At 47.9% G+C, this 19,045-nt stretch overlaps 2 protein-coding genes across 4 annotated transcripts; both read left to right on the top strand.

The window, feature by feature from the left end:
* The first annotated feature begins 612 nt into the window (after positions 1 to 612).
* Positions 613 to 1,518, top strand: TEDDM1 (transmembrane epididymal protein 1). Its single transcript, XM_045871796.2, has one exon. The coding sequence runs from the start codon at positions 613 to 615 to the stop codon at positions 1,516 to 1,518; it is 906 nt and encodes a 301-aa protein (XP_045727752.2).
* A 7,250-nt stretch (positions 1,519 to 8,768) lies between these two features.
* On the top strand, positions 8,769 to 18,172 carry GLUL (glutamate-ammonia ligase). Of its 3 annotated transcripts, XM_045877255.3 has the most exons (8): positions 8,790 to 8,928; positions 10,014 to 10,133; positions 11,592 to 11,770; positions 13,144 to 13,305; positions 14,808 to 14,954; positions 15,344 to 15,471; positions 15,651 to 15,850; positions 16,441 to 18,172. In XM_045877255.3, the coding sequence occupies exons 2-8, from the start codon at positions 10,027 to 10,029 to the stop codon at positions 16,757 to 16,759; spliced, it is 1,242 nt and encodes a 413-aa protein (XP_045733211.1). In that variant the 5' UTR covers positions 8,790 to 8,928; positions 10,014 to 10,026; the 3' UTR covers positions 16,760 to 18,172. The 3 variants fall into 3 exon arrangements, with proteins under 3 accessions (XP_045733212.1, XP_045733211.1, XP_045733213.1); XM_045877256.3 differs by lacking the exon at positions 10,014 to 10,133 and having other exon boundaries at positions 8,769 to 8,928; XM_045877257.3 differs by lacking the exon at positions 10,014 to 10,133 and having other exon boundaries at positions 8,809 to 8,928; positions 11,597 to 11,770.
* The last annotated feature ends 873 nt before the right edge of the window (positions 18,173 to 19,045 follow it).

The raw sequence follows: 19,045 nt of genomic DNA, 5'->3' as shown, positions 1-19,045 counted from the left end.
TTATACTCAAATAATGAATCATGGAACACTACATCAAAAACTAATGATGTATGGTGATTAACATAACATAAAAAAAAAAAGAACCAGATTGACACTAGGTGTGTATTATATGGTCACATATCCAAATGTTTATAAATATAGGTGTTCAGAAAGAAAGCCTTACAACTGGACCAAAGCTATGTCTGAATGGCCAGGCTACCTCAGGATACCACAGCAACCCCTACCCCTATCCCATGCCCCTCTCTCCTCGTTTGAGTGCTGGGCAGCACAAGGGGCAGGAAGACATGGGAGAAAGGGACAGGGGTGCACAGGAGTACCTCAAGGGCCACAGAGAGGAGCCTCTAAAAGCATATTCACAAGCTCTTCTTTGGCAGAAGTCAGTTAGTTCCCAATGTACCGGAATGGAATGGAACAATGGAGGCTTTACTCCACCAAAGGCGTAGGCTTGTTTCAAGAAACATTTCCTCTGTGGGGGAGCAGTGGGTGGGGTGAGATGTTAAAAGTTGGTGGAAGGCAATTCTTTCCAAAGGCCAGACCTTGAAGTGGCCCCAGAAGGTGTGGACTTGCCCAAATTTTGCTCTTCTCTCCTTTGTTAGACAGATCTGTAGTTCAATGGGAACCTTTATTGGTCATGTGTACCCAGGACTATTTTTAATCTTATATGGACTGTATCAGGCAATAGTAGTCTCCAAAGCCATGATACTCAAAGACTCTCTGCTGGATTTTTCATGGCATCCTAGGAATAAGGGAAGATGGGCCAGGCTGTGGAAAATATCCTATGGAGGTTTGCTGAAGATGGTGACTGGCTCCATCTTGATAGCTTATGAGATCAATTGCATTAAAGGAGGGTTGATACTGGTGAACAGAGAGTTGCCACCAAGATTTATGTACCCCAAAGAGTGGCAGCACCTCACCATGTTCATCCTCCTCACCCTCAACGGCTGTGTCGATGTCATGAGCAAGAACTTGCTGCCTCAGAGGTGTGTGCTTCTAGAAAAAGGTACCCTGGCCCTGACCTTCTATGTGCTCCTGCTGTTGTTGATGTCACATGTCCAGGACTCAACAGGGATAGAGCTTCAGACACATTGTCTGCTCATCTTGGTGGTGTTCCTACTGATGCTGGTGTTGACTATAGAGCTGTGGACTCCTGACACATTTCACCTCTTGCTGATTGAGACTTTTCTGTTTCTGATGATGGGCTCCTGGCTGATACAGGCAGGCTTTATTCTGTACAAGCCAGTCACTGGCTACCCATGGCAGGATGATGACATCAGCGACATCATGTTCATCACCACCTTCTTCTGTTGGCATGTGATGATAAATGCTTTGTGTCTGCTGGGAATCTATGGCATCTCTTCCCTTTGGCATCGTTGTTACGGTACCAGCTTGAAGCTGATGGGATCCAAAGAAGCTCCATATCACAAGAGCACTGTAGGATCCCTCTACAAATTGCTGCAGGAAGTGGATCCATCAGAGAAAGATGATCAGGCTCTTCTCCTTTCCAAAAACCCTTCCTGAGACAGCCTAGAATGCTTGGCACATTGTCCACCCATCTTCCTCCTCGCAGGTTCTCTCAGACATGTGCACTGTACCCTTTTTGGTCCCCAGTGAAGGTAATGGCCATGAAGGAGTACAGTTGGTCTCCATCTGCTGGTACATCTCTTGCCCTTGAATGTCTAATTGCTGAGGAGATGAGGAGAGAGGAGTCTGAGAAAGGGATGCTGATGGGATTGGGGGTGGGGTGGAAGAGCACCAGGGGGGTAGGTGAGTGTGCAAGAAAAGCCACTGGGGCGGGGTGGGGGGTGGGGAGACAGAGGCTGCAATAGAAGGGAGGCTTTCAAAGGGAGGAGAACAGAGTCCAGCAGTCATGCCGTCACCAGGTACTTCTCTAGGCACAAAAGATTGCCTTTCACCTGAGAGTATAATGATTTCTCACATTTCAAAACTGGAATCATTCAAGTCTCATCCTGATAAAGTGGGTATCTCAGTTTGCTCACCAAAGTTGCACCACCATGTGGAAGTGATATAAACAGAATTTAGAATTAATTTATACTAGCTGAAAGTATGCTTTGTATCCCCCACTCCCACCTTTAAGGATTGCCTTCATTTCAAATCCAAATTAATAAAGTGAGACTTTATTAATCCTTTAATTTAGTAACACTTCAAATGTGCAGAATTCAAATATAGAATTCAAATGCTCAGTACTTCTTCAACTTCTTATTCTATCACTCCTGGTCCAGTCAAAGCTTACCTATTTCACCACCACCACCTCTGCACATGTAATTTCCCGGATTGTATACTTGGGTCTTTGCAAATTCCACTCCCTTGCATCTCACAGAAAGCCATCAGACAATCACATGTTTATCATGTTGTTTGGTACCCAGCATAAAACCCACCTTCACCCTCACCCCACTGAGTACCCCCAAGGAGGCCCTCTCCAAGAACTCTTACTGACTCCTTTGTTCTGGAACTCTTAGGTGCTTATACGAAATCCGCTTGGTTAAGTTGTTCCTATAGCTGATACATTGTGCTTTGTACGGTCTCTGAAATCATTTCTTTGGGGGAGGTTTTTCTCACCACCTGAAGACTCCTAAAGGGTAAGGACTTTGCCAGATCCAAGTTACATAACTTCCTAATGCCCCAAATATGTAGCATAGGTGATGTTTAATAAAGGCTTATTTGCTTCCAGAATCTCCGCCTACCCCTGTTCCTTCTAAATGTTTTCCAGGACAGGTCCAGGGTTCTGTGAACCTCTGGGAAACACCAACAGTCCTAAAGCCTGAGTCATCTCCTTAGTAATGGGCCCACTCTCTTCCTCATTCCTGGGATAACAAAATCCACCAACCTATTTCTAAATTGTTTACTCTGTTATTGCTTTTTAATCCTCCAAAGTGTTTCTATAAGGAACTTCCTGAAAACTGAGACCCAGCAGGTTGACTTCCCACGTCTTAGAACTGGTATAAGGCAAGACAGGAATTCGAGTACAGGTGTGTCTGACTCAAGCCAGAGGCTGTGTCCTCTGGCCCACAGTGACTTTGCTAATAACAATGGTAAAGGAAGTGATCCTCAAACTGAAATTGTTTTAAAAAAGAAAAAAGGAAAAAAAAGGGAGGAAGGAAGGAAGAGAAATGGTCACCCAGAAGGCCCAGATGCAAAGAGTGGCACAGTGTAAATACTCTAGGAGTCCCCTAAAGGGCGTGTCTATGTCAGATTTCTGTCCATCACCCAATCCCCCCAACTCCGGCTTCCCCTGGGAGTGAGAGTCTGGCAGACTCTCAACTTCTGGCTGGGTCTTAAATTTCTGGGCTCAGATCCGAGTGAGGACTGAGGATAAGACTTGTTTGTAACCACGTTTTCTGATCCTCACCATTTCCCCCTTAACTCTTGGGTTCTAGACTCTTTTCAGTTACTCTTGGCGGACGGACATCCTTTTCCCTTTACCTCTTGCACACACTGGTGGGAGATGAGGAAAAAGCACAAAACACTCTTAAGCTGCTCTTTCCTAGTCATTGAAGCCTAATTTTATAATAATAAACAAACTTCTGATAATCAATTGATACTCCCAACATAGTATTTCTTAGGTATCCAATGTAGGTAATAAACTTACATGTTATTGATTTACTATATTTGAAATAACACAGAGGCCCTCCCCTCGAAGGCCAATCGAAAAAAAAATTCCCACTCTTACAGTTCGGGGAGATTCTCAAAAAAAATACACCAGAGGGCGCTACGATCACACCGCCCCAGCTAAGCCTCTGGCTCTCCAACCTGGTAAACAAGTCTTCTCGAAACTGGTTTAAAAGTGGGGGGAGGGGAAAGGAGGTAAGGAAAAATAAGGAACTAAGTCTAAGTATTGCCCAAGCAAGCATCCGGAGAACGTATCTCAGGGTTGTTTGTTTCCCATTAAAATCTGGCATGTGAACGTGAAGTAAACAGGGATTCAAAACAACTAATGGGATATAGGGTAGGAGGCAGGACTGTGGAACCAGTTGAAGCTATCTCTGAGAAAAGTACTGACTAAAGGTCACACTCTGGTCCAAGCAATTTTTTTTTTTTTTTAACCACAACGCTAAATTTCCTAAGCTTTTAAAAATAAGCTTCACTAATGTTCCAATCAATCTAGAGAACAAGGAGAGATCCATACATATATTGAAAATAAGGAACAAGATTTATCTATGAAAATCCCAGATTCACGAAATAACAAAACTGGGGACAGATGATTAAATACGCAAAATGTTCTCCAAAGATTCCTTTAAAGAGAACCTGACATAGAGTATCCCCCCCACCTCCCGTCATCTAGTTATTCACAAAAAGTATATAGAATGTCCACCATGTGGAAGACACTGGGCAAGCCACCATGTAGGATTCCAAGATAGACTGGCTGGTCCCCTCACTGAGCCCTTTCCTTAGTGGGTACGAGAGGGATTGCAGTGTTGCAATGGAAGTGCGGGCCCAGGAATGTACTCACACCAGCATGGGGAGACTGGACGGAGGGAAATGCAAAAGGCTCTCAAGGGAGTTACACCTGGGAAGTGCATTTGGCTGTGAAATATTGCCCTAAGGTGACTTCAGCAAGCTATTACAGGTTATGGGTGCCTCAGCCTCTTCATCTTTCAGAATGATAGGCAGATTTGTTCCAGAAGTGCACAGCTTTAATTTTCTCAGTAGGACTTATTTCTCCATGTTCTTAGCTAAGATCAACTTAATTCCTCCCAGCTCCCCAGGTTCCTATTGGAGTCAAGATCTGGAGTAGGGATCAAGCCCAAAACTTCAGTCATCACACACACTTTAGGAAATGGAGTGTTCCCTATATTCCAGTGATTTCAAGGGGCCTTCAACAAATCTCAGATTAGGCTAAAGAACAAATAGCTGAGACTTGAACTTTTAGTTTTCTAACCTGAGCTTAAGAACATCAAACAATCAGTCTAGGGCCATACCATCCTGGATGCACCCCATCTCGTTGAATCTGAGAAGCTCAGCAGGGTCAGGTCTGATTAGTACTTGGATGGGAGAACATCAAACAACCAGAAAAGATGTAAAGAACAATTCTGTGTTCAGTGAGGTTCAATTCAGTGAATTGAGGTAAAATTGAGGTAAAACCTGGTCTTTCCTTCTTTAATTATGGAGAGTGAAACTGGAAAGCTTGGCCAATGGTAGCTTCTCCCCAGAATTTGGTTTAAGAGTCATGACATCAACTTCCAAGGCTGTTTGTTTTGTTCTTTTTCTTTTTTCTTTTTCTTTTTTTTTAAGATTATACCATGGTCTATTCTTTGGGAAAGAACTGGTGTTGGTTTATTTAAAAAAAAAAAAAAAAGCATAGTTTACAATTCTGGGTTGGGTTTCCAGGGTGTTCCTCAAGTCTGGGTCTCAGCTATGTTTCTTGAGCCTGAGCTAAGAGTTTTGTTGAATGCTTATTGAAATCATTCAAATATAGGGAAAACTCCATTTCCCAAACTGCCTGTTACAGTTGAAGGTTTGATTATGTTTGAGTCCTACCCCCAATCCTGTCTATGATGAGTGCAAGACAACCACACAGGCCCTAAGAAGGCACTTCCCAGATCACTAGATTAAGAACTTTACAGGGCTCCTGGGTGGCCCAGTTGGTTAATCATCTGCCTTTGGCTTGGGCTGTGATCCTGGGGTCCTGGGCTCTCTGCTCAGCGAGGAGCCTGCTTCTCCCTCTGCCTTTGCCTGCTGCTCTGCCTGCTTGGGTGCTCTGTCTCTCTCTCTCTCTTGCTGTCAAATAAATACATAAATAAATAAAAATCTTTAAGAACTTTACAACTTGCAAGTGAGAATCGGCCCTGTAGAAGAGAGAAAAAGAAATTGCGAGAAGAACTCACAAATAAAACCCACCCAAGACAAGGCCTTTATTACAGGTAGCAGGACAACATGGAAGGGATGCTTTTAGTCCCCAGTGCTTTCTGCAGATTCCAAACAAAAAATGTTTACCTGTCATACTGCTCTCCCACTCCACTCACCTGTTGGACATAGCTACCCTATTCTAAGAGAGAAAAGCCTGACTTCAAAGCACACGTCCTAGAACCCCCTATCAGCTCTGATACTCAGTGTACCAAGAGATGGAACAGTTCACCAGTTCCTGCATGCTAATGCTCTTTTATGGAAAGGGTGGAAAAGGGGGCGAGTGGCAATTTAGGGAAGAAGGGGGGAAGAGACCAAAGGGCTACAGATACAGCAAAGTCAAACTGAATGGAACAGGCAGTCCTCCTTTTAAGTTCTCTAAAAGTACAGTCTGGGTTGCTGGGGGTGAACCAGTTAGCTTCTTCTGATTTTTCTTTCCCTCATACTCTTTAAAGCTTCCCTGATCAGTCCCCAGACTCATTTGGGCCCTAATTGGGCTGGCTTCAGTAACTATGGGGCTGACCAAGGACTAGGCCTCTTGTTCCCTCCTGAAAGACTCAGTGGTCATGTATTACAGTTTCTAACCCTCACAAAGTATGCTTCTGGTCACATGAATGGATCAAAGCAAATCCGTTTGCATTCTCGGAAAAGCAGCTCAAAGCACATGTTTTCCTGATGGTGCCGCTATCATTTCTGTGTGATCAACAAACATCACTTATTGAACACTCACTCTGGACACAATGGGGGGATAGAAAGATGAATCAGTTGCTCCAGGAGGTGAAGATACCTAGCAAGTAAAGCAGGTCCTCACACGGCAAAATAAAATACCAGAAGCTTTAAAAACTGCACTTGCTTCCTCCTATCCCATTTTCTATTATGTTTGCCCCGTGCATCTCAGATGCCGGCGGTGATGAGTTCAGTAGAAGGCTCTGGTTTACGCTGAGGCAGTTGGGCATCTGAAAACTACCATCTTTTATAAAATAAAAACATTACCTTTCCTCTCCCCACTTCCCCTTGTCAACTCAAGACTGAGTCAGAAAGTTGTACTTCATGGGTTGTTATGGGGAAAGAAAGAATCCAATCTCTTTGGATTACCTTGACCTATAATAATTATAATTACTGTTTTCTAAGTTTACTATGTGCATCTAGTGTATAAGTTTACCAGACGGAATCCTTACAATATACAAAGTAACGGTTATCCCTATTCTGTAGGCAAGGAAATGGTGGTTTCATGTGGCTACGAAAACTAACACAAAGCTGGTAAGAAGTGAAGCCCAGATTGGAACGTGTGTTTGTATGACCTGAAGCCCAGCCTTTAGCCACGTCGTAATACTTCAGCATATAGCACTGAAACTTAAGATGGACTCTCTTATGTTTGCAAGGAAACTTTACCCAGTGCAGAATGTCACCTGTGTGAAATATATCAAAACCCCGTTTGAGGTGAAAGCTGCATCTGTCACTTAACAGACACTCTAGAATGGAAGGATGTTGACCAAAGAAGCCAAGTTATGTGTGTGAGGTCACAGGCCACATTTCTTTTACATATTTGTGGTACGAAAGATAACCACAAGAACAACCTTCTTCCCTTCCTCTTCCAAAGGCAATGAAGACTGACTTGGTCTTCAAACAGAAAAATCTCCAAGTCTCAAATACTGGGGCTCCTGAAAGATGCAATAAAGACTAGACACTATCAGGTGTATTTTGGCAATAAAAAGAGATACTCAGGCAAGGGCCCGGGTAGCAATGAAAATATCGTATGTGTGCATGTCGTGTGTGTGTGTGTCTATATAGACCACAGAGTTATTATGCATCTGTTGACAAGCATCCACTTCAAGATTGTGTTCACATACACATTTTCTCAACCATCATAGCAAGGCTGAGAGGAGGAAGGGGTACTGATTTTAATTTTCCAAATTAAAAAGGAGGCACAATAAGTTACTTGGAAAGCAAAACAAAGCATTATTTTCAAAAATTCTAAAATTTTGACGTACCCTGGACTTCAAAGGGGGCATGCGAAGACCTCACTTTTCTTTCAGCTGCCCTTGGGAAACAGTTTGCACACAGAATTTCAAATGTGGTGGGCGGCTCTAAAGGTCCTCTCTCCAAAGGCTTTATTTGCAGATGAGGAAGCCTGGGCCCAAAGAGTCGCTGAGAGACGTGTCTCGGGAGTGACAGAGGCGAAATATGACAGGTCTCCTGACCGTTCCTATGCCCGCCAGGATCCTCTCTATGGCAGGACCTAAGCACAGCATGTTGATTACTGATGTGAGAACACCGACTGCCGTTCCCCTCCCCAGTCCCACCGCGAGGGCCGGCGGGCGCGCGACAGGCCCACCTCGGGCAGCCCCCTGGGTGCCCCGCCACCGCCCCGGCCCCGCTTCCCGCACCGCGTCTCGAACTAGACGCGAGCGCCGAGGAGGGCTGGAGGTTCTCTAACAACAAAAGGCAAAATTACGTTCCCGGGGATCAGAATGTCCTTAGGGAGCCTTGGGGTCTGCAGTACGACCTCGTAAAAGAGAGGCCTCTCCTGCAAAACTGTCCAACCTGAAGACGGCAGGGGTGGAGGCCGGGCGGTCTGCTGGGCGCCCCGCTCCGGCCCGGGGGTGGGGGCTAAGGCGACGACCCCAGGCCCGCGGTCTGCCCGCAGAGGCGAGCGGCAGCCGGGGCAGGCGGGGTCCTTCCTGGCAGGAACTCGCCTGTCGGCCCGCCGCCGGCCAGCCCTTCCTCTGCTCCCCTCCCCCTGCACGCCCCCTTCCCCCAAGGCCCTTTCCCTTTCTTTCTTTCCCGGCCTCGCGCCCCCACCCCGACGGCGCCCGCTCGGCCGCTCGGCCAATCGCAGCGGGGCCCGGGCGCGCATCAGCCGATCCGCCCCGGCTCCCGGCCGCTGGGAGCCAATCAGGGCGCCGGGGGCGGCTCGGGCCGCCGATAAAGAGTGCGGGGCGCCGAGCAGCCCCGCAGAGCTGAGAATGGGAGAAGAGTGGAGCTTCTGAGCAGCACCCCGGCCTCCTCTCTTCGCCGCACCTCGCTCTCGAGGCCTGCCCGCCCTGCCGCCTGCTCGCCGCCCAGGTAAGCGCGCCGCCGGCCCGGGGGCTCGAAGTGGTGCGCGCCGCCCCTGCAGCCCCCCACCTCCCCGAACCTCCCGAGCCCGGCCTGCGGGCCCCGCGGCTCGGGGCAGCCCCTTGCACCTCCCGCCCCTACGGTGCGCCTCTGCCCCCAAGCCCTCCGCGTGCTTTCGCGGTCCCCGGCTCCCGGAGGCTCTGGGCTGGCGATTGTGGGGTACGCTGATCGCCAGGCTTGGAGGAGGGCGGGGAGTTGTTTTGATCTTTCTCTCGCTGCTCGCGGCCCTAAGCGCCGCCCCTGGAGGTCGCTCAGCGAGGCGAACGGTGGAGCCACTGCTCGGGCCCAGCGCTCCCAGCTCGGCGGTGTTGTGTGCGCTGCGGACGGAGTGGCTGGGTGGCCCCACGGGAGCCTCGCTCTTCTGCTCCGCGGTGGCGGGCCTTGGGGGATCGTCGTGGTCTTGAGGATCTCTAGACGCCTACACTGAGGCGAGTGGCCGTGAGCGTCGCTAGTACCGGCCGCTGTTGCGCGGGGTCCCGGGGGCCTTGCACTGTGACTGAACAATGGGGAGCCCGGGCTGCGGCTTGGCCGGCGGGCGCAGCGGGCGGAGAGGCCGGGCCGGGCCGAGGCAGCGGCGGTGCGCTGTCTCCCCCCCCCCCCCCCCCCCCGCCTCCCGCCCCGACTCCCCGACTCCCTCCCAGCCTCTGCCCTCGGAGGGGTATGGCTCCTTCGGCCAGGCCTTGAGATCCGGACGGGGGCCCGAGGGGCGGGGCGCCGACTTTAGAGACATTTCAGTGGGAAAGGGCTACCCTCAAAGTGGATTATCCCAACTGCCCGGGGGGCGGGAAGCGGGGAACCCCCCCCAGCCGCAAATCCGCCACGACCACAAACAACGAAGATGAAGACGACGTGGAGTCGCGGTCCTCGGAATCCCCCTCCAACTGCTTCGGCTTCGTCGCCTACTCCATGAACTCCGGAGAGAAATCGCGAGTCAAGATTAAGACCGTGACCCACCAGCCCTCGTATTCCTCCTCGTCCCGATGCGATCCCGAACGCTCCCTGACCCCCTCTCCGTCTCCGTCTCCCTCGCCCAGAAAGCTCCGGTGCATGGACCAGCGAGAGCCGGAGAACCAGGAGAGGCGCGAACGCAACTCCAAAAGGAGAAGGGCCAGGGAGGGCTACCCCAACGATCCGATTGACCTTCTGTGGCTGCGGTGAGTGAAGAGACAGGGAGGAAGACCCCGGAGCCGGCGACAGCTGCAGAAACCGCTAGAAAGTGCAGAATCCCATTTTTGCCCTACATAAACTCAGGGCACTGGGTTACCAGTCGATAACAGTAGACTAGAATGTTGGCATCTAACTCATCTCACCGAAAAGAGCAGGAAGCCTGGAACTGAGACTTAAAGGAATAAAGTGTGGCTTGATGTTGTTGGTGTTAACAGGTTGGGGAGGAAGACTGGGTTGTAGACTTTAGTGGGAGCTGAAGGGGTCAGGTGTTCCTTCTGGCCTTTAAAGGCGGGGGTGGGGGAGGGTTGGGGGCGATGCCTGACCGAGACCTCTGCCCGGGTGGTATGCAAAGGGATATGGAAAAGGACCGGTTCTGCAATGCAGTGCGGAGACCTGACGGAGAAGGTTCTGCTCTTCCCCAAGGGAAGGGGTGAGGCTCTTGGAGGGAGAAGCAGTTCTGTTTTCGGCTGGGCAAACATGGACGGTTGCCCATAGAAACTTAGCCACTGTACTTCAGAAAGTTGCCCAAGTCGTTGGGGAACAAAGTGTTCCGTTTCCATCCACTCTGGGCGACTGAGCTGGGGGTGGGGTGGGGTACGACATTTCCTCTTGTGTTGGGTTTCTCTTCTTTCAGAGGTTTTGTGGCAGTGGCTTGCAGTTTTTAGCGTGCCTCAGCTTTTGAAAACCCAGATCTTTTTGTTAACAGAAGTGGGAATTTCCTCATTAAAGTTCTCTGGAATCTGAGAATGTCCGTTGCAAATGTAAATCTGCCTTCCTAAGTGAGAAAACCAATGGAAATGTTGGCAGTGTGCATCTTAGAATCCAACGCAGATCAGCTCTTTTGATACCTCGGGGATTTGTAATCACTGCCCTGCTCTTAGGAAACCCATCAGCCTTTTGAATCTTCTAGCTGGCCCCCTTGTTTCTTCTTCCTACTGTCTCAGTATGTGGGGTGCTTTTGGGAGAGGTGGAGAAATCTCCAAAAAGGGTTTTTCACAGAGGTGCTGGCTAGGATGCAAGGAAAAGACGAGACTGACCCAGACACCATAAGCAGCCAAGCTTTTCTGTGGCTGGATTTTACTCCTATTGGGAGAGAGCTACCTTCTGTAAATGCTCTCTTTCTGAACTTCAGTGTTTTGCCCATAAAACACTATATGAAAAATAAAACACTTCCCCTACCCTGGCTACACTGAGCAAATAGAGCTTAGTCCTCACAAGGGTGGATTCTAGCTCGAGGAAGCCTAGGGGGAGATTTTTGTCTCATGTAAAATCTTAAATCCCTCTGAAAGCAGCATGAATTAACTATACCCTGGAGAGTGAGGCTTCCAAAGGGAGGGGACGACCTTCCCATTGTGACTTTTTGCTTTAATTGTCCTCACTGAGTCATTCCTACAGAGGATCAGTTTGGAGTCGGTGATCATTGTTTGGTCGGTTCCTCTCTGCAGAACAGCGTCCACCATGGCCACCTCCGCGAGCTCCCACCTGAACAAAGGCATCAAGCAGTTGTACATGTCCCTGCCTCAGGGTGAGAAAGTGCAAGCCATGTATATTTGGATTGATGGGACCGGAGAAGGGTTACGTTGCAAGACCCGGACCTTGGACAGTGAGCCCAAGTGTGTAGAAGGTGAGAGACCAAGCAGAGTGGGAGCCATGTGGGGGTGGGAGCAGCCTGAAACCAAGCCATTTTAGATTTAGATTTGGCCACTTTATAATTCTGTTTGTCAAGCTTTCCTAAGGCAGGGTTTCTCAGACTTCAGTCGACGTTAAGCTCCTCCATTGCCTCAAAGCATAGCAACAATAGACCCCTTTATTTCAATAGAATCTTCCATGCAAGCCAGTATATTGAATAAAAAAGATTGAAAGTCTAGTTGGGGCAGGAGGGGGAGCCGGAGACTTTGCTGACTTGGGCATCCCTGCTTAGTTGGCTCCAAGGCATCCCCAGGATCCCAGTTTGAAAACCAGTGCTCTATCCTGACGATGCTCTCTGCTTCACAAACTCTTTGGATACTGTTTCATGTTCCTATCAGTGAGGTTCTAGATGCAAAGCAGACTCTGTAAAGTGGTTTCTAAATAGGACTGGCCGTTCATTTGTTTCTAGTTGATTCTACTTTTGGAAATTCTTAAGCCACCTGATTGCTTATCACACTAGGAGCTCTTGTATAAGTCGTGACCTTCAGTTTTCAGTCTAGAGCAAGCCATAGCCCTCCTCCTTCTGGAAGGGAACCAGAGAAAAAATATCACCTCCTAACCTATTTTTCGGATGGCTTACTCTTCTGATAGTATTCCCACTGGGGTGAATGCATGACCATAAAATAAAGTATATAGTGTGTACTTGCTGTGTGGCAGATATTAGACAGGCATTGGGTGGGGGGTGGGTACAAGGTAAGAGTCTGGTCTCTCTGCCTTCAGAGAACTCATAGTCAACTTGAGAGATGAAGAAACCCACCTTTAAAACATAGTGGGGAAAGTGGATAAGTGATAATGGGAGCACCCTTGACTAAGTTATCCTGCTAGTTGTCCATTTCCTCATCTATAGAATAAGGACATAACTTGAGCTGGAACAGTCCCTAGACGCAGTGGGGAGATGAGTTAAAGAAGCAACACAGGTGGCCTAGTAGGGGAATCAGAATCTGTTTCTCCTATTACCATTTTTTAAATGATGACTGACTTCCTGGTTATGTCAGAATATTTCAGTTTGTCTTCTTGGTGTCTAGTAGATGGACTTAGGGAAGATACATCAGTCACTCTCAGGCTGTTTTTGTGGCTGTCATTTTTCTTAAGAAATTGATGCAGTGGTCTTACTTGCCTCTCACATAGGACATTAAAGCTATGTGCAGTTGTCAAGAGTTTGCATATGAATAGCAGGAGTCATGCATCTCTGACTTTCTGGAAAGAAAGTGTAGATCTTTAGACATGGAAAGGTTAAGTAAGGGGCTGTACTCTTGCCTGAAAAGCTCTGCATTTTTAGCTTAATTTTCCCTTTTCTTTTTCCTCCAGAGTTGCCTGAGTGGAATTTTGATGGCTCTAGTACCTTTCAGTCTGAAGGCTCCAACAGTGACATGTATCTTGTCCCTGCTGCCATGTTTCGGGACCCTTTCCGCAAGGACCCCAACAAGCTGGTGTTCTGTGAAGTCTTCAAGTACAACCGGAAGCCTGCAGGTGTGTATAGGATAGGTATGGCTCCTCGATCCATGAATGTTGTAAAGGGGAAAGACAGGAGATTCCAAAATTGGTCCTGGGAATACTGGACTAGACTATCTCATGTCTCAGAACTGTTTTCAGGAGTCTGGCCGATTGGACATGGCATCTCCACTCCAAATTTCCTCAGAAAGGTAGTGTGGTCCATCTACCCATAGTCTCCTATTGGTTGTATAAAACAACAGTGAATTACTTTAAATCTTTCTACCAGTAGAGTTCCCCATGACACAGCCCTCCCGCCTGCCTCTAGATTTAAAAAACATGGATTCTGAAGTCGGAATGATGGGTTTGAATTCTGGATCTGTCGCTTAACTGGCTATGAACCTTGGCAAGTTATTTATCCCCTGTCCTTAGTTTCCCTGATTTTAAAAGAGGGGAAGGGGAATAAAATCCATCTCCCGTCTGGGCTCACCGAAAACCTACATGTGCCTCAAGGTTCACTGTAACTACATTTTTGGTTTTTGCCTGGTGTGGCCGTTGATCCTGACTCTCGCTGTTCATGTTTTTATCTCAATGGAACTGCCCCCACCCTCCCCGCTGTTTAGGCTCTTGCTACACTCTGCCAGTGCGAACTTGCGACGAGTCACTTCATGCCTGGACCTTAGGTGCCTTTGTTTAGAGAGGCAGTACCGTGTTGTTGTAAAGGGCATGAGCTCTGAAGCCAAGGTAGCCGTGGACTTCCCGGTTCTGTTACATGCCCTGTAAGCTGGGTAGGCTGCCTGGTGTCTCTGAGCTGAGCTGCATTTTCTCCTTTGTAAAACTAGAGGCTTTAAAATACTTCCCTCATGGTCACTAGGAAGACTCTGTTGTGGGTTTTCCTTAACGCAGAGGCCTTAAAATGTTTTTTTGGGACATAGTCAAGTAGCTGATAGTAAGTATTTATTTTAAAGTTCTTTTCCAGCTTAGAAATTGTTTCCAGTTAAGCTCATCTCATTTTAATATTTTACTTTTGTGCTAGCCGACTTAGCCCTTCATCTTCTCACCTGGAATGGGAGGCCCGCAATAGACAAATGATTCTCTCAGTGAAAATTGTAGGTTTGGCTCTAAGTGCTTGCGAAACTAGGGATAAGTCTGACAACTAAAAGCGGCTGTCTTGTGCGTAGAGAGTTTAAGTGCATGCAGGGTCGGGCCTGGTTAGTACTTGAATGGGAGAGTTTAAGTGCCTGACATTGGTACTTGGGAGGTGGCCAGCGTGCTGATAAGGTGCAAACTTGCTCTGTTCTAGATCCACGGTCATGGGATCTGTTTGTCACCCAGGAGTCTCCCTATAGATGTATGATTACCGCTTCTCCCATTTTCCCCACTTAGGCTGATGGGGCACAGAAAAGGTTTATTACTCTGTGTCAGTTCACCTTATAGTCCACACTTCAGCTTTGTGGAATCTAAAGACCTTTTCCCCAGCAGCACTGGGATTCAGTGGATTTGCCCATATGTATCTAATGGTGCACTGACTCTTTTTCTAGAGACCAATTTGAGGCATACCTGTAAACGGATAATGGACATGGTGAGCAATCAGCATCCTTGGTTCGGAATGGAGCAGGAATATACTCTCATGGGCACAGATGGGCACCCTTTTGGTTGGCCTTCCAATGGCTTCCCTGGGCCCCAAGGTAAGTCCCCCGGTGAGATGTGAACCTCCTGTTCCCTAGTTGCTTCATTGCCAAGGAAAGACTCCCTCCCCAGAGCTGACAGTGACTCCTTATGGATCAGAGAAGCTATGGGAATACACTGAGGCTGGCCGAAATAATATGGTAAAGATCCCTCCCGTTACCCAGATCCAGACATGGATATTTAGACATTAACATGGAGGGGAAACCCTTTGGCTCCACTGAGGTTATGGCCCAGAGGAGCCCCCTGCACGCCACACCCCTACCTCCCGGTGAAGACAGGCATAGTGATTCCAGAGAGCAAGTGTTGAGAGCTTTCTGATTTCTAACTTTTGTGCAAAGGGATTTCTTGGTTTCCTGTCTCTTGACCTCTCATCTTAATGCCTCTGCAGGTCCATACTACTGTGGCGTGGGAGCTGACAAAGCCTATGGCAGGGACATCGTGGAGGCTCACTACCGGGCCTGCTTGTACGCCGGCATCAAGATTGCTGGGACAAATGCTGAGGTCATGCCTGCCCAGGTAAATGACTTGTTCCTCTATCGGACGTATGGGCCAGTGGGGACTTTTGCTGGCACCCCTCGTTTACCCAGAACTTAGGTGGGTTGGAACAGAGGTGAGAAAAGAGCAGGGTTTGGAGCTTGTGAAGTGGGGTGAGAAGTTGGTATTATTTTAAAGGCCAGGCGTGTTGTTTTCTCTAGTGGGAATTCCAGATAGGACCCTGTGAAGGAATCGACATGGGAGATCATCTCTGGGTGGCCCGTTTCATCTTGCATCGCGTGTGTGAAGACTTTGGAGTGATAGCAACCTTTGACCCTAAGCCCATTCCTGGGAACTGGAATGGTGCAGGCTGCCACACTAACTTCAGCACCAAGGCCATGCGAGAGGAGAATGGTCTGAAGTGAGTGCCTTCTCCTGATGGGGCCATCTTCCTTTCTTTGCCAGCATACTTGCCAAGGGTTGGATGTGTTGGGGCTAATAATAATAAGTAAGCCGGACTTCTCCATTTGTGCCTTAGCTTTTAGTACTTGGCTTTGAAAATTGTCTTCTAATTCTCTTGTTTGTTCCTGTTTGAAGAGTATCAGAACATACTCTAGGAATAGAATCCAAGGATTGCGATTGGAAAGGGGGACCTAATTTAAATGTGTTTGAAAATCTTCAGTATGAAATAACTTAGTAACAATAAAAGCATGTGAATGAACTTAACCCTTCTGGGTGGGGCAGGGTCTTTGATTAGGGTCTTTTCATTCAACAAATACCATCTACTGAGCATCCAGCACCATTGTGAGGCATTGGGTGGGACACACAGGGAAGAAGGCAGAGTTGCTGCCCTCATGGATTATTTGATCAGTGGGGACAATGTTTTGGTGAATTGTGAACAGTCTTGGAGAGATGAGTCCCTCCATTCTTAGCTCCATACCTGTGCCCCTGCCATTGAAGGGCAGATTTCCTAGTGCCAGGTTGGACCCCCATCTTTTCTCTTACCTCTAGGTACATTGAGGAGTCCATTGAGAAACTGAGCAAGCGGCACCACTACCATATCCGAGCCTACGATCCCAAGGGGGGTCTGGATAACGCCCGGCGCCTAACTGGATTCCATGAAACATCCAACATCAACGACTTTTCCGCTGGCGTGGCCAACCGTGGTGCTAGCATCCGCATTCCCCGGACTGTCGGCCAGGAGAAGAAGGGTTACTTTGAAGACCGTCGCCCCTCTGCCAACTGTGACCCCTTTTCAGTGACAGAAGCCCTCATCCGCACGTGTCTTCTCAACGAAACTGGCGATGAACCCTTCCAGTACAAAAATTAAGTGGACTAGACTTACAGCCATCAAACCCCTCCTAATTCTCCATCTTGCCTCCATGTTTGCCCCTCTCTTGACTGTCCTAATAGCTGTAACTCAAAGGGCGGAATATCAAGGTCTTTTTTTATTTCTCATGCCCAGTTAATATCTCTTTGCTTTCTCTGGCCAGGATAGAGGGGTCAGGTTCTTAATCTTTTCACAACCCCCCCCCCTTTTTTTTCCCTGTCACTGAAGCTGTCTAGTACGTTAGTGGGGAGGGGGTGGGGAGACATAACCACTATTTCCATTTAATCAGGTGTGTTTGTCCAATAGGCGTAGCTATCCGGACAGAGCATAGTGTTTGTGAAGGGAGGGGGAGGGCTCTTTCTTCGAGGTAGCTGAGTGTTGGGGACGGGGGGTTACTTACTCTGGGGTTAGGTTAGGATTTCCCCCTCTTGGTAGGAAGTTCCACTTCGTGTAAGGTTATAACCAACTTTCTATTAAAAGTGAGACTTAGGAGAGAACCAGGCAGGAAAATGCACCCCTGTCCTCCTGGTACAGTGCTCCCCTTAGCTGGGGCTAAATGGCCCTCCCCTGAAGACAAGCTCAGCATAAGGATGGATTGACCTTCCTTAGAAGAAAAAGTTCTTATTGCTTGGTCCTCCATTTATAACACAGCAGAGTAGTATTTTTATATTTAAATGTAAAAACAAAAAAAATTATATATATGGGTGTGCAGATATGTGTGGTTTTTTTTCCCTAAAGGAGGAGGAACATTCTGGTCACTGGGAGCCAAACTCGAAGTGAATAGTCTGGTTGGAAATAAGGATCTCCTATTGCGTGGGGGTGAGGGAGGCAGTGCTTACAAAGCTGGCTATCCGGGGCTCTTCGCTATTACCTCACTGCCACTGTAGGGTCCTCTGTGCTCTGCCCACTCTTCCAGGGTTGGGGGGAGATGGACACCGGTCGGGTAACAGGTGGAAGCACATTGTGGAAGGAGCAGTCACCTGAGCCCTGTGGCTTTGGTTTAAAAGACACACATGTCCACACAGGTTTAGAAATAAGAGTTGGCTGGTCAACTTGAGCGTGTTACTGACAAGGGGGGTTATTGGGATTATTTTCTGGTGGGACTAGCATGTCACTAAAGCAGGCCTTTTGATATATTAAAATTTTTTAAAAAGCAAAACCAGAAGTTTAGATTTTAATCCTGTTCGTAGGGTTTCTGAGTCTTTGTTTTTACAGAATCGCTTGTTTGCTTCAACTGTCTCCTTCCCATGTGCGCTCTGTGAGGAGGTGGGGACAGCCCTGGAGTCAGAACACCTGTCATTTTGTATCCTGGTGTCTGTTCTCTTGAGTGTGAGATTCTCCTTTCCTTTGTTAAGATTCCTGAGGAGTTACTTTTTCTTTTATAATAAAAAGCAAACCCCACCTTCGTCCCTACATTTCCCCTCCTGTGTCTGGCTGTTTTCGTGTTCCTGTTGGCTGCAGCAGGCCGGCCGTGGCTTTCTCTTGCCATGACGACTTCTAACTGCCATGTACAGTATGTTCAGCCTTAGGTAGCTCCCATTGTAAACAGACTGTTTTAACTGCCCAGAGCAGCTCTTATAAATCAACCTAACATAAGATCTCTTCTAACTTGATTCTTCGTGTCTTAAATCCCTATGTGCCCTTTTGTTTTCTGTCCTATCCAAAAAGGGGAATTTTTTTTTTTTTTTAAGAGACACGGGAAGCTCAAGTTTACTTGTTCTAGGAATTTTTAAAAATCTATCCTGATTTTTGCCAACCAGCTCTTCCCTGTTCTTTGGGTGTTTGGAATCTCAGGATGAAGGCATATCCCGGCCCTAAAGTTTAGTAGGAGGGTACAAACCCCAACCCTCCCCTCCTTGTGCTCCAGACCTTGGCTTTGCTCTACAATGCTGTAACATTGTCTTAAGCACCCCTCTGGCTTAATTTTATAGCAGCCTGAAATCGTTAATGTTTCAAAGGCTTCTCAGTATTCCTACTGGTCTTTTTTTTTTTTTTTTAATATGATGGGGAAGATTTTTTTAAAAAAGATTTTATTTATTCATTTGAGACAGATAGAGCACACGTAGGGGGAGAGGCAGGGGAGAAGCAGACTTCCCACAGAGCAGGGAGCCCGGCGTGGGGCTCAATTCCAGGACCCTGGGATCATGACCTGAGCCCAAGGCAGACGCTTAACGATTGAGCTGCCCAGGCGCTCCTCCCTACTGGCCTTGATTTCATCCTTACCCACCTGCCAGTGATTCTTCTAAATAGCACATGTTGACCCTGTGGCTACCCTGGTTGAAACCT

Source organism: Mirounga angustirostris, unplaced genomic scaffold (genome assembly GCF_029215605.1).
Source record: "Mirounga angustirostris isolate CCGP_5_RB_7025 unplaced genomic scaffold, mMirAng1.0.hap1 SCAF_6, whole genome shotgun sequence".
NCBI lineage: Eukaryota > Metazoa > Chordata > Mammalia > Carnivora > Phocidae > Mirounga > Mirounga angustirostris.
The sequence above is the reverse complement of the archived record's forward strand: the minus strand, read 5'-3'. Positions and strand labels throughout refer to the sequence as shown.

What these genes read in the sequence shown, in the direction of transcription:
- TEDDM1 (XM_045871796.2), top strand. Translation starts at nt 613, where the DNA reads ATGGGAACCTTTATTGGTCATGTGTACCCAGGACTATTTTTAATCTTA.
- GLUL (XM_045877255.3), top strand. Translation starts at nt 10,027, where the DNA reads ATGGACCAGCGAGAGCCGGAGAACCAGGAGAGGCGCGAACGCAACTCC. An exon ending in GTACAACCGGAAGCCTGCAG is followed by an intron (nt 13,306 to 14,807) that starts GTGTGTATAGGA and finishes CTCTTTTTCTAG; the next exon opens with AGACCAATTTGAGGCATACC. An exon ending in CGAGAGGAGAATGGTCTGAA is followed by an intron (nt 15,851 to 16,440) that starts GTGAGTGCCTTC and finishes TCTTACCTCTAG; the next exon opens with GTACATTGAGGAGTCCATTG.